Here is a 14,893-nt window from a genome sequence, read left to right as displayed (position 1 = left end):
CGTGAATAGGGCTGTGCTTAAGTTACGTCACGTCGTAGGCAGTGTTCGACGTATCTTAGGCATTCTATCCGAAGCATGCGCACTGGGATTCTTTCACGAACGGCGAATGCTTAAAAAACGTCAATCACGTCGGGTCACCAGTCATTAACATAAAACACGCCCCGTTGTTCCACATTTGAATTAGGCACGCTTAGGCCGGCCCATTTACGCTATGCCGCCGTAACTTAGGAGACAAGTGCTTTGTGAATACAGCACTTGCCTCTCTGACTTACGGCGGCATAGCGTAAATGCGATACGCTACGCCGCCTCAACATTAAGCCGGTCTATATGAATCTGGCTAAGAGTGACGGCAGCAAAAAACTAAAACAAGTGGTTGAGTCTGCTCAACTTTTAGATTTTTTTACCTCTTTTGTTCGAATATAGACAGGTCTTTTTTTCTCAGAGTAGGCGCAAGAACTCCTTCCTTCTGAGTCACCCTTAGTTTTTGCCCCCTACCCACCTCTGAGCACCATCCCTAGGTTCCATCCCCTACCCACCTCCCAGTATCACCCCTTTTAGAGAATACAGAACCAACTACTACTAAGTAATTTGTATGGAATTTGTTAATGATAACAAGGAAGACGGTAAAATAGATCCTCCCCAGCAACAATAGATCCCCCACACAACAATAAACTAATGCTGTGTACACACGATTTTTCGGCATGAAAAACAACAACAAAAAATTCGAACACGCTGCATTTTTTCACGTCGTTTTTCAAAATGTTGTTTTACGTGTTGTAAAAAATGATCGTGTGTGGGCAAAAACGACGTTTTAAACCTGCGCATGCCCAGACGCAAGTTATGAGACAGGAGCACTCGTTCAGGTAAAACTACCGTTCATAATGGAGTAAGCACATTCATCACGCTGTAACAGACAAAATAGCGCGAATCGACTTTTACTAACAAGGAATCAGCTAAAAGCAGCCCAAAGGAGAATAGAACTTCCCCTTTAGAGTGCCGTCGTACGTGTTGTACGTCACCGCGCTTTGTTCATAATTTTTCAAAAACGATGGTGTGTGGCCAACATCGTTTTTAATGATGAAGTTGGAAAAACGTCGTTTTTTGGACATGCTGAAAAACGTCAGGTTTTTTTTCATGCCGAAAAACGATTGTGTGTACGCGGCATTACCCCCCCACTGCAGCAACAATAGATCCCCAGCTTCAGCAGACCCTCCAGCAGCCAGAAACAATAAACCTCTCCCATAACAGTAGATCCCTCCCATCAACTATTCACCTCCCTAGCAACATAAAATCCCCCACCAACAATAGACCTATGCAAAAAATAAATCCCCACCAGCGACAACAAATCCCCCAGCAGCCAGCATCAATAGACCCACCATCACACCCCATAACCCCTTCTCTGGAGGTGCCAGAACTGTATGGAAAGCAAACAATATTGTATGTGTATAAAAAAGTAGTGTCCGTCTATAACAGTGGTTCTCAATCTGGGGTCGGGACCCCCTTGGGGGTCGAATGACAATTTGACAGGGGTCACCAAATCCTGGGCTGTTCCTGAAGCTTGCCCTCCCAGCCTTTTTGCAGCCGCCCATTCAGTTCACGGCATAGCTGGGGGGGCAGAGAATAGAGGTCAGCTGACTGTTGAGGAATGTAAAGTGGGAGGGGCTGGAGGAGACCCTATCTCCTGATTTCGGCATAGGTGTCACTGCTGCGAGACACTACAAAGTCGGAGACACAGTGGGGGTTATTTACGAAAGGCAAATCCACTTTGCACTACAAGTGCACTTGGAAGTGCAGTCGCTGTAGATCTGAGGGGGACATGCAAGGAAAATAAAAAACAGCATTTGAGCTTGCACATGATTGGATGATAAAATCAGCAGAGCTTCCCCTCATTTCAGATCTACCCCTCAGATTTACAGCAACTGCAGTTCCAAGTGCACTTTCAGGGCAATTTCAAGTGCGCTTTGCACTTGTAGTTTGCACTTGTAGTGCAAAGTGGATTTGCCTTGCGTAAAAAAAAAAAACATGGAGTAACACTACCTGTGATTATAGTTGCCATTAAAAGTTCCCACTACAGTTCTCTGGTCAGCAGATGACCTTGATCAAGAGCACCTAAGTTGGCTGATCAGAACTCCCCGCCAGCACTGCCACTTATCCCATCCCCCACCAGTTCTGCTACTCATCCCAACTCCCCGCCAGCACTGCCACTCATCCCATTCCCCCCCACCCCCCAAACAAGAAGTACAAGACGGAATAAAAATAGAGAATACATGTAAGGGGGAGGAAAACAGGGGGAGGAACAAAGAAAAAGGGAGAAAAAGAATACGAGAAAGAACAAGAAAGACGGCTAGAGAGAGGGATGGGGAAAAAAACAGGAAATTACGATAGAGAGAGAAATTAGAGAAAGAAAGGAGAAAAAAGTGGTACATCCTAAAATGTACCATAAGGGTTTTTTATACTGTATGAGTGAAAGCTCAGGGAGTGCTAAAAAAAAAAAAATTGTCATTTGAAAAAATGACAAGAAAATAGGCCTTTAAGAAGCATGGGCGGAAGTGACGTGACTTCTGCCCTGCTATGCTATGGAAACGGGTGGGTGCCACCTTGCCCTCACTCGTATCCCAGCCAGTCAGGACAAAGGACGCGATCGCCTCCGCTGCTGCCGATGGCTCCGGTAAGCGGTGGAGGGCGCCCCTCTCCCGCCGCCAATAACGGTGATCTTGTGGCGAAGACCACCGTTATTGTTTGCAGGACCGATCACAGGAAAGATGGATACCGAGATATCCATGTTTAAAATGATGACGTATATATACGTGAGCGGGTCCTTAAAGCGGAGGTTCACCCTTAGAGAGCACTTTTTCCCCTTAGATTCCTGCTCGTTTTGTCTAGGGGAATCGGCTATTTATTTTAAAATATGAGCAGTACTTACCCGTTTACGAGACGCATCCTCTCCGTCGCTTCCGGGTATGGGCTTCGGGAATGGGCGTTCCTTCTTGATTGACAGTCTTCCGAGAGGCTTCCGACGGTCGCATCCATCGCGTCACTCGTAGCCGAAAGAAGCCGAACGTCGGTGCGCAGGCGCAGTATAGAGCCGCACCGACGTTCGGCTTCTTTCGGCTACGAGTGACGCGACGGATGCGACCGTCGGAAGCCTCTCGGAAGGCTGTCACTCAAGAAGGAACGCCCGCTCCCGAAGACCCATACCCGGAAGCGACGGAAGAAGATGCAGCTCGAAAACGGGTAAGTACTGCTCATATTTTAATACAAATAGCCGATTCCCCTAGACCGAACGAGCAGGAAGCTAAGGGGATAAAAAATTTTTTTTTTTACAAATGGGTGAACTCCCGCTTTAAGTGATTAATGCAACATTGTGAATACTACGTGAAAGGAACGTGACCAGTTAGATGATCCAGTAGAAAGTCTGTGTCACAATACAAATAGATAAGTGATGAATCCAGTAAACTCAGTGTCAAGTAAACAATCAATGTATACAAACTACATTAGTATAAACCTTCATACATAACGTAATGGATGGAGCATAATTAAACGAGAAAGAAACATGACCACATAAAAATAAAAATAGAAATAAAATTAAACAGTGATCCAGTAGAACAGTCCGTTGCACTGTACAAAGTGGTGGAAAGTGATGCCGCGTACACACGATCGTTTTTCGGCATGAAAAAAAAACGATGTTTTTCGGGCATGTAGAAAAAACTACGTTTTTCCAACTTCATCATTAAAACGACGTTGCCCACACACCATCGTTTTAAAAAAATGCTCTAGCAAAGCACGGTGACGTACAACACGTACGGCGCACTATAAAGGGGAAGTTCCATTCACCTTTGGGCTGCTTTAGCTGATTTTGTGTTTAGTAAAAGACGATTTGCGCTTTTCTGTCTGTTACAGCGTGATGAATGTGCTTACTCCATTATGAACGGTAGTTTTACCAGAACGAGCGCTCCCGTCTCATAACTTGCTTCTGAGCATGCGCTGGTTTTTCACGTCGTTTTAGCCCACACACGATCATTTTTTCCAACCCGAAAAACGACATTGTTTAAAACGTCGTTAAAAAATGCAGCATGTTCGGAAAAAAAAATTGTCGCTTTTCAGTACCCGAAAAATGATGTGAAGCCCACACACCGTCATTTTAAATGACATTTTTTAAAAACTTTGTTTTTTTCATGCCGAAATACGATCGTGTGTACGCGGCATGAGTCCAACAAAAATCCAACAATAAATACAACGTGATGAATACTATGTGAAAAAAAACGTGACCGGTTAGATGATCTCTGAGCTGAAAGCTTCTCTGTCATACAGCCCAGAGCCTGCACTGACAATTCCCCCTCGTTCCTCCCTCGGAGTCTGATGGATGGGAGAGGAGAGAGCTGATCTGTGCCTTCTCCTCCCTCCCCTCTCCTCCTGTGTGCACCACACAGGAGGAGGGAGAAGGAAGGGGGAACGAGGGAGGAGGGAGGGGGTACTGTCAATGCAGGTTCTGGGCTGTATGAGAGAGAAGCTCTCAGCTCAGAGCCCTGCGGCCAGCAACCCCACTGGGGCTCCCAGACAGTGGCAAAATGCCAGGGCCTTGTCGCAAATGCGACCTTTGTGACCCTGGTAGTTCCGCCACTGCAGAAACCCCTGCTTGGGAATCTAGGATGGAACTTTAATTTTGTTTAATAAAAGTGGGCTGCTGTGCCCTTAAACACAATCCTGACTTACATGGACTCACTTTAAAACTGCTGAACACCATTGAGATAACTAACCCCCATATCACAACCAAAAATGTTCTTTTTAGGAACATTTATACAATTATCTAATGGCTAGCGGAGTCACGTCAACATAAATTTTTGACCATAAGTGTCAAGAAAATTCAAAGGAGCAGGAAGGAAAGATTTTCTTGAACATAATTCAAGTGATGAATGGGGTTTTAATTTGAGAACAATTTTTCAAATTGTAATAATACTTCTGGAATTCCATTCAAATTGCAGGTCTGGGTGAAATTTTACAAAATGTCAAAATGAATTAATTAACTCAATAAAGACATAAAAGAATGTACAGAGGAACGCGGTTTCAGAATTTCTTTAGCAACGTTTGAATGAAAACCTGTTTGTGTATAATCAGCTTGACTGGGGACTCTACCCAGGGCCGGCCTTTGCGTTGTGCGGGTTGTGCGACCGCACAGAGCGCCATGAACTAGAAAGGCGCCGTGCGGCCGTCACAGCTCGCAGTCCATTTACCGTCCGTGATCGTGAATGATGTGTGCGGCCGGGGATGTGTCCGGGTTACTGCTCAGCAGGCAGCCAGCACGTCTGCACGGCACCCCGGCGCTGCAGGGCTGCGCGGACGCGCCCGAAGTGTCTGACACTGCTCCCCTTGGCACGCACGCCCTCCCTTCTCCGCGTCTCAGGTCAGGTGGTACTGTCTTGGGCTGGGTAGCGCGGCGCCGTTGTGTGCATGCGTAAGGCATGCAGTTCAAATTATAATGGCGGGACCAGAACAGGACGGGACTGACAGACTGCCGCCTTACACACTTGATTAAGAAAAGTAAAGGTAAGGCCGCCGGTCCCCTCCACCTTATCTAGCAGGCTGACAGGTGTCATCCCTCCTCCCACCTCACCTGTACTCCAATGAGGAGGGCGGGCACCAGAGCCAGTTTATAAAAAACGTTAAAAAAAAAAAAAATTCAAAATTGGTCTTTTGTTGAGGAAAAAAAAACCGCAGAGGTGATCAAAAACCAACGCGCAGTTGTCAGCTTAAAGTGGAGGTTCACCTAAAAATAAACTTTTAACATTGCATTTATGAGATTAATGACAATTAGAATCGGCTGTTTTTTTTTTTTAAATACGTCCGTACATACCGTTTCCTATATGTGTTCTCACCGCCGCTTCCGGGTATGATGGTCGGAGCTGGGCGTTCCTAATTGATTGACAGGCATCCGACCGCCGCATACATCGCGTCACGAGATGCCGAAAGAAGCTGAACGTCGGTGCGCAGGCGCCGTATAGAGCCGCACCGACGTTCAGCTTCTTTCGGCATCTCGTGACGCGCTGTATGCGTCCGTCGGATGCCTGTCAATCAATTAGGAACGCCCAGTCCCGACCATCATACCCGGAAGCGGCGGTGAGAACACATATAGGAAACGGTATGTACGGACGTATTTTTTAAAAAAAAACAGCCGATTCTAATTGTCATTAATCTCATAAATGCAATGTTAAAAGTTTATTTTTAGGTGAACCTCCACTTTAAGTGCACATATACAAAATGGCCTGTCATGAAGGGGGGGGGGGGGTAAATCACTGATTAACCACGTGACCTCTGGAAGATTTACCCCCCCTTCATGACAGGCCATTTTTTGCGATGTGCACTGCGTAACTTAAGCTGACAACCGCAGGGTCATGCAACGCTGTACACAAATAAAATTTGTAAAAAAAAATTCCTCTGTGGTATTTGATCACCTCTGCGTTATTTTATTTTTTCCGTGTTTTTTTATTTTTTTATAGTTTTTTTTTTTTTTTTTGACAAAAGACCAAATTTAAAAAAAAAAAAAAAAAATGACTTTCGGCTATATAACTTATCCAATTTATTTTTTTTACGTTTTTTTCATAAATTTAGGCCAGGTGTCTCCAAACTTTCTAAACATAGGCCTGGTTTATTGTGCTTCAGGAGGGCCAGACTGTGGCCATTTGGAGTACAAAAGGTCCTGATGTCAGTGGGGAAAAAACAATGCTCCATCTTTGGTGTCAATGGGAGAAATTGTGCCCCATAATTGGTGTCATTAAGAGATATTGTGTCCCATCATTGATGTCAATAGGAGTAATGGTTGCCCTATAATCGGTGTTGTCAGGAGAAATTGTGTCCCGTCATTGGTGTCATTGAGAGAAATTGTGTCACATCATTGGAGTCATTGGGAGAAATTGTGCCCCATTATCGGTGTCATTGGATGAATTGTGCCCACAAACTATTGGATATATTTATGGATTTTTTTTTTTTTCTAGTAATGGCGGAGATCAGTGACTTATAGCGGGGCTGATATTTTTTGCGACTTACAATCTGACACTTTGTGGGAACCAGTGACGCAGTAAACTATGCCACATTTTTTCGTGTCGGGGGGCGCCACAGGATTAGCTCGCACAGGGCGCCTGAACACCTAAGGCCGGCCCTGACTCTACCATGGAGAGGACCGACACAAACAACCCTTACCGATCTCTCTCGACACTTTCTCAAGCTTTTCCAGTGTCCGGCTGATGAGGACCACATTGAAGCCCCTCCTGGCTAGCTACAGAAGGAAAGAAAATAATATTATAGGAGTACAACATCAGGAAGGAGGGAAGGATAGAGGAACAAATCGTTACCTCTTCTGCGTAGGCTTTTCCGATGCCGTCTGTAGCTCCCGTTATCACTGTAGATGGCAAACAGCAATTTATTTATTTATTTACAGGTAGAAACAAACACGACAATTTTAATCTAAAAAAATAAAATAAAAAAAGACTTAACCACTTTGGCCCAGATTCACATACATCGGCGCATATTTATGCCGCCGTAGCGTATCTCTTTTACGCTACGCGGGCGCAGCGCACAGATGCAAGCACAGTATTCACAAAGCACTTGCCCCATTTTTTTTTATTTGTTGCCAACCGTCTCATAGCAGATTTACAGTTACAGGGTGACTGCGCTGCACAGGATCACGTATATATACTGTATATGTAATCCTGCATTTCTGGGTATCGAGCGTGCATGCGCGACCGCCGGAGGCGCGCTCCCGCTGTGCTTGTGCTCCCTGGTACCCGGCGGTCTTTCTGTACACAGGCAGAATGGCAGTCTGCTTATGTAAACCATGCAGAAAACTGTTCTGTCAGGAGGGAAGCCATGGATCCTGTGTTTCCTGCAGGGACACGGATCTATGCCTTCCATTAGTAAAAGGACCGCCCCCACAGTAGTAAACCACTGGCTAGGCACACAGTTAATCCTTTTATCGCCCCTGATGTTTAACACCTTCCCAGCCAGTGTCATGAGTACAGTGACAGTGCGTATTTTTATCACTGATCACTGTATTAGTGTCAATGGTTCCCAAAAAAGTGTCAGTTAGTATCCGATTTGTCCACCGCAATATCGCCGTCCCGCTATTAGTTGCTCATTACCGCCATTACTAGTATAAAAACGGAAAATTTATTATCAAATACTTACCGTAATTTTCCTTTCCTGATAGACTCCATGGCAGAGTACGTATAGGACCCCATATCCAATAAATTTGAGCTTACCCCCTCAGACAGTGTTCCGTAACTAGCCGACTCTCAGTCCCACTTTTAAAATCGTGTTCATGGGTGGGAACTCCGTCTGTCATGGAGTCTATCAGGAAAGGACAATTACGGTAAGTATTTGATAATACATTTTCCGTTTTCCTGACAGCCTCCATGGCAGACTACGTGTGGGAAATAACTAGCCAATCCACACGGGAGGGTATGCTGAACAAAAAACATTTTAATCTCTCCGGTCAACTGACAGGATTCTTAGACCAAAATTAACAGAAGAAAGGGAAGCAGCCTCATGAGGTCGCCATGCCTCTGGTGGAATGAGCCGTCACCGCCTCTGGAGGAGCCAAGCCCTTTGCCCTGTAAGCTTGTTGAATAGCTTGAACAATCCACGCCGCTATTGTTCTTGAAGAAGCACGTTTTCCTCTATTGCTGCCAGAGTGTAATAAGAACAGATGATTGGAACGTCTGAAAGATGAAGTGACTCTTAAGTATTCTCCCAGAGTTTCACCCACATCCAAAGGATGTACTTCTGTGGATTCTGGAGACTTGAAAGTAGGAAGCACTATCTCCTGGTTTTCGTGAAACACGGAGGTAACTTTTGGCTTGGACCCAAGCATGGGAATAAGGACCACCCGGTCTGGAAAGAAAGTCAGAAAAGGTTCCTGACACCCCAAAAAGCTTATCTCTGACACTCTTTTAGACAAAGTGATGGCCACTAGGAAGGCCAGTTTTACTGCCAAGTCCTTAATTTAAAGATCTTTGTTGTTGAGAGTTGATAATACATTAAGGACGAGTGGAAGATCCCATTTGGGGAATCTAGGTTTCCTCTGAGGCCTGAGTCTTGATGCCCCACGAAAGAACTGTCGTATCAGTGGGTGAGTTGCCCATGATGTACCTGAGAATGCTGACAAAGCTGAAACCTGCACCCTGAGAGAACTAACAGATAACGGAAGGTCTAGGCCAGACTGGAGAAAACTGAGGATGTCTTGGACCCCAGGCTCTCTACATGATCTTCCTGCAGAAGTAGAGAAGTTAACGAACTTAGTCCAAATTCTACTATAGACTCTGTTGGTATTAGGCTTTCTGGAACTCATGAGGGTGGAAATAACTCTCGAAGCACACCCGAGAGACTCTAGCCTCTCCCTTTCAAGAACCAGACCATCAGTCTCAGTATCGCTGGACAGGGGTGCAGGGTCGCCCCCTGAGAAAGAAGGTCCGGTCTGAGAGGGAGAGGCAACGGGTCCCGGAAGCTCATCTGGATCAGGAGGGGAAACCACGGCCTGCTCGGCCAGTAGGGTGCTATTGTCACCACTTCGATCGTCTCCAATTGAAGCCTCTGAAGGAATTTTAGAATGATCGGAGGTGGAGGAAAGGCATACGCTCTGCCGAAGTTCCACTGACTCGTTAAGGCGTCTACTCCGAAGGCCTGACTGCAACGGATTTGAGTGTAGTACTTGTTGAGTTTGTGGTTGCAGGGAGATGCAAACAGATCCACCTCGAGATCGATCCCCAATGACAGGATCCACTTGAAGGTCTGTGGATGCAGTGACCATTCGTTGTTGTCTAGACTGTTGCGAGACAAGAAGTCCGCTTGAGTGTTCTGCTCCCCTGGAATGAAGACGGCTGACAAATTGAGCAGGTTCTTTTGAGCCCAGGTCAAGATGGGCTCGACCTCTTGGAGAAGAGCGGAACTCCGAGTGCCTCCTTGTCTCTTCACATACGCCACAGCCGTGGTGTTGTCCATCCTGAGTAAGACGGATTTCCCTTTCAGGAGATGAGAGAAAGATTGAAGGGCACACCATGCCGCACGAAGCTCCAGAACATTTGACCCTGGAATGTGAAGCCGAGCATCCCATTTTCCTTGCGCCAGTTCTTGACCACAATGGGCCCCCCAGCCCGCATTGCTGGCATCGGAAGTAACAGTCACCCATTGGATGGGAACAAGAGAGTGGCATGTCAACAGGTTTTTGCGTTGGAGCCACCAAAGGAGACTGTTCTTCATCAACTGAGTGATCCGGATCCACTGACTCATGTCTTCCAACCTCCATTGGTGAAGGAAGCATGCTTGGAAGGGACAAAGTCTCCACATTGCCCATTTGACCATAGGGGCTGTGGCCACCATTGTGCCGATTATCTTCAGGCACTGCGAAGCTCTCAGGTGTGAAGAATCCAGGGCTAGGGAGATCCTTTCCCGAATGACCGGTATCTTTTCCTCTGGAAGAGAGATAGTGTTCACTATAGTGTTGAACTGAGCTCCGAGATAAATTAGCCACTGGGTCGGTTCTAGTTGGCTTTTCTCTCGGTTTAGGAGCCATCCGAATTCCAAAAGTGTGGAAATTACTTGATCCTTGTGGACTAGAAGTAGTTGCCTGTCTTGAGATAGAACTAGCAGGTCGTCCAGGTAGTGGTACAGTCATACCCCTTTTGTTCTGATAAGGGACACTACTGCCAACAGGACTTTGGAAAAAACTCTTGGAGAGGTCGACAGTCCGAACGGAAGGCATACAAACTGTAGGTGCTCTTGACCGACCTGGAACCGAAGGTATTTGTGGAAAACTTCCGCCACTGGAAAATGGAAATATGCGCCCTTTAAGTCTATGGAAATTAACCAGTCGCCGGGATGGACTATCTTCTGGATGGTCGAAAGTGACTCCATTTTGAATTTCTCGTGCCTTATGAACTTGTTGAGGAACGTAAGGTCTATCACTGGGCGCCAAGAGCCGTTCTTTTTTTGCACCAGAAAAAGAGGGGAGTATACTCCCTGGGATTCCTCTTCCTTTGGAACGGGCACCTCTGCTCCTTGATTTTTCAGAATATTCACGTAAGACAGTAGAACTTGCCGTTTCTCTTCCGATCTTGATAGTGTCGTGGACATTGGTCTGTGGGGAGGAATTTTGATGAAGGACCAAGTGTGGCCTGTGGAGACCATTTTGATGGTCCAATAATCCGAGATTGAGGCCACCCAGACGTACCGGAAACAATGTAAGCGAGCCCCTACCCGACCCGCCTGGGCGGGCCCAATCTCAAAAAGATTTTGTTGGCTCGTGTCCACCAGATGTTTGTTTCTTGGCGGACTTTTGAAAGGAAGATTGTCCTCGATTCCAGTTCCAGTTTCTCCTGAAATCCCGGCCTGGTCTATAGGAGCGTGCATCCCTCGAGCGCTCTGTACTGCGCCTACGTCGAGGTCGTCTCTGGTTAAATGGACACCTGTCCTGGGGGAGGAACCCCGACTTCCCACCTGTGGCCTTAGAAATGGCATTATCCAATTTGTTACCGAACAATGATGACCCTTCAAAGGGAATTTTACACCATGCCTGCTTAGAGGCTGGGTCAGCAAGCCAGGGACGCAACAACAAAGCCCGCTTGGCCGTGACTGAAGACAACATTGCTCTGGCCATCAGGCGAATAAGGTCAATCGATGCCTCCCCCAAAAAGGCAACAGCCAATTTAAGCTCTTCAACTGCCGATCCTTGAGCTAGATCTTCTGATACTCCTTTCAGAACTGAGTCCACATTTTCAACCCAGGCTTCCATAGCTTTGGACGTGACTGCCAGTGCCAAGGTTGGTTTGCAGGATACGCAAAAAAATAAATAAATATCAAATTCAAGATAATTGGTCAAAATTAGAGCAAGGAAAAAAAAGCATACATATATTTTTTTTTTTAAATGTTTTTTAGCCTCTCCCCCTTTAAAGAAAAAAAGTATTAGCAGTGGCTGCCATAGCCTGCCTACCTTGCCCTGATATGTGCCACGCTCCAGGACGCTTCCGCAGTAGCCCACAGGCATCCCACCTGTTTGGGGCTTCTTGCGGTTTAAATTTGGTGCCAGAATGATGTCACGGCCAGTCCTCTGATGCGCGCCTGCGCCAAAGGGACCAGCCATACTGCGCGTGTGCGTCCTCGGGCCCCGCGCCACACCGCGCATGCGCGAAAACCAAGCCTCGGTTTCGCCGCGGCCTCGCGCATGCGCAGACAAGCGCTGCACGGGAAACCCGGAAGAGATGCGGCGTCTTGGAACGCAGGAAGCGTTCCACATGCAATGAGACGCTAATACAGGCTGGAGGAGCACAAAGACCACAAATATAAACAATCTGCCATGGATGATAGTAAATAATCTTCAGACCTTGCCAGCCGAACCTGTAGCGTCCATCCTGGTACATAGGGGCCACCACCTTCCACCATCATAAGGGTATCAGGCCCTGAAAACCACTCGCCCGCCCATGGCTGGACTCTGGGTGCACCGCAATAAATGGTACCAATGGAACAGACATCCTGAATTGTGCGATGTGGGATCCATGAGAGGAGGACAAAAAAGAAACACTGTCTGAGGGGGTAAGCTCAAATTTATTGGATATGGGGTCCTATAGCAGTGGAGAGGGGAGGGGTTAACCCACACGTAGTCTGCCATGAAGGCTGTCAGGAAAATAAAAATGCCATAAAAATATCCCATCGTTTGTAGACGCTATAACTTTTGCGCAAACCAATCAACGCATAAATATGTAGCAGAATACATATTGGCCTAAATTTAATTTTTTTTTTGTATATGTTTTATAACAGAAAGTAAAATGTGTTTTTTTCAAATTGGCTTTTTTTGTTTATAACGCAAAAATAAAAAAATATGCAGACGTGATTAAATACAAGCAAAAGAAAGCTCTATTTGTGGGGAGAAAAATTACATACATTTAATTTGGGTACAGCGTTGGATGACCACGCAATTGTCAGTTAAAGTAACTCAGTGTCGTATCGCAAAAAATGGCGAAATTCTGCGCAGCGCAGCCGCCCTGTAGCAGTGAATCTGCTATGGGGCAAATGGCAAGTGTAATTTTTTGTAAAATGCAATATGGCAGCCTGGAGGTGTTCTGTATACAGATGGTGTACAGAAAGCACCCCATAAATTTAATTTCCTGCTTGTTTGATTGGCTCACTGATTTTCCCAGATGTCTGCACTAATAGACAAGTCAGATTTTGGGCATCGCCTGCATTAATATACAAGTAAGAATTTGGGCATCCCCTGCAACAAAAATTGTATTTTTGGTGAGATCCTCCCAAAGGTAAATCACATCTAAAAGGGATGCAGGCCCTGCCACTTTCCTCATTAGAGCCCCGAAGGTGCAGCAGCTGTTTGATAATTATAAAATCACTCCCACTCCCAATAATTTGGCACATGGACACAGGCAAACAGATATTTTTTCAAAATAACAAAAGGTTATGTATGTATCTGCAACAAAGTTTGGTAAATTCCTTGAAATTTTTTTCCTCAACAAAAGTGGAGTTAATCTTTAAAGTGGGGGTTCACCATAAAAAAAAAAAAAAAAAATTCTACCATGCCATCCAGCATACTAGCGCGAGCTACAGTATGCCTTTATTTTATTTTTTTGCGCCGTACTCACAGTTTAATCCCATAGTTTAGTTTCAGACTCCCCGCGAGGAGCAGGCGTTCCTATGCAGAGGGGAACATGATTGGCGGCCGGCTATGGCGCGTCACGCTTCCCGAAAGTAGCTGAAATAGGACTTGGCTCCTCACGGCGCCTGCGCAGTCAGCTCCTAGTCTGTGCGCAGGCGCCGTATAGCGCCGTGAAGAGCCAAGTCCTTCTCCGGCTATTTTCGGGAAGCGTGACGCGCCATAGCCGGCCGTCAATCATGTTCCCCTCTGCATAGGAACGCCCATTCCCCGGGTGGAGTCTGAAACTTAACTACGGGATTAAACTGTGAGTACGGTGCAAAAAAATAAAATAAAGGCATACTGTAGCTCACGCTAGTATGCTGGATTTCATGGTAGAAACTTGTTTTTTAGGGTGAACCACCGCTTTAAGAGATTGTAGGGGTATTACATTTTTTTTTAAATATGTAGTGCTTGTGTGAATGCCAAGGATCAAAGACCTTCTGCAAATGTTAAACGTTAATAAAATTGTTGGCACATAGAAAAAGACACTTACCTGCCCACCCCCCGTACTTCTTGAGGTCCTTCCTCCACCATCGAGAAAGGACGTGGACTCTGAACCCCTTTAGCAGCTTGCAGGACTGTGTGAGGACCAGATGGGACAGAGTCAGGAAGCCCAGCAGGGCCAGTCCCTGGTAGAGCATGGAGTCCTTCATTTCAGCTGTCCTGTCGGTGAGGTTGTGGTTGCCTCTCCCAGGTGATAATATCTTCTTACTCTCAGGTCTCGTGCACGGTGTCACATCCAGACTGTCCTCTAGTACAGAGGCAGATGATAGATAGTTAAACATTTCAATTATGAATGGGTAAAAAATTAACAGAAGCAAAGCAAAATTCAGCTGGATAACGGTGAAAAAACGCCAACATTCTTATTGGGTGATTAGGTGCCCACCAAAGTGTTACAATGTCCGACCAGATTTTTTTTATGCCCACCTTTGGGTCTACATCCCAGATCTGAGGGTTGCTGGTTGAGCTCCCTGTATTTAAGTGATTTTCCAAAGCAAAGTAAAATAATTTTTTTTGTTTCTCCTTATAGTTACAAAGTTAGTTTGAAAAAAGTGCAACCAATAGGGAGAACAAAAAAACACCATACACTCTATCCTATACCCACAGATGATCCAGAGAAAGGCAAAAAAAAAGTCACAGTTTGCTCCCGAAGGCAAATTGGATATATGAAAGCAGCTAAAATAAAATGTCAAAAACGATGTGATA

General features: G+C 45.9%; 1 protein-coding gene across 1 annotated transcript in view; it reads right to left on the bottom strand.

The window, feature by feature from the left end:
- The window catches only part of LOC120933572 (very-long-chain 3-oxoacyl-CoA reductase-B-like), a 54,349-nt gene extending 39,742 nt beyond the window's left edge, over window positions 1–14,607 (bottom strand). The window contains exons 1-3 of the mRNA XM_040346843.1: window positions 14,181–14,607; window positions 7,347–7,393; window positions 7,195–7,270 (exon numbers count right to left, since the gene is read on the bottom strand). Of these exons, the coding sequence (XP_040202777.1) occupies window positions 7,195–7,270; window positions 7,347–7,393; window positions 14,181–14,472 (415 nt within the window). The 5' untranslated portion in view covers window positions 14,473–14,607. The remainder of the gene's footprint in view (window positions 1–7,194; window positions 7,271–7,346; window positions 7,394–14,180) is intronic.
- Between the last annotated feature and the right edge of the window lie 286 nt (window positions 14,608–14,893).

The sequence above is a fragment of the Rana temporaria genome, chromosome 3 (assembly GCF_905171775.1).
Source record: "Rana temporaria chromosome 3, aRanTem1.1, whole genome shotgun sequence".
Lineage (NCBI taxonomy): Eukaryota > Metazoa > Chordata > Amphibia > Anura > Ranidae > Rana > Rana temporaria.
This window is presented reverse-complemented; position numbering and strand designations above follow the sequence as displayed.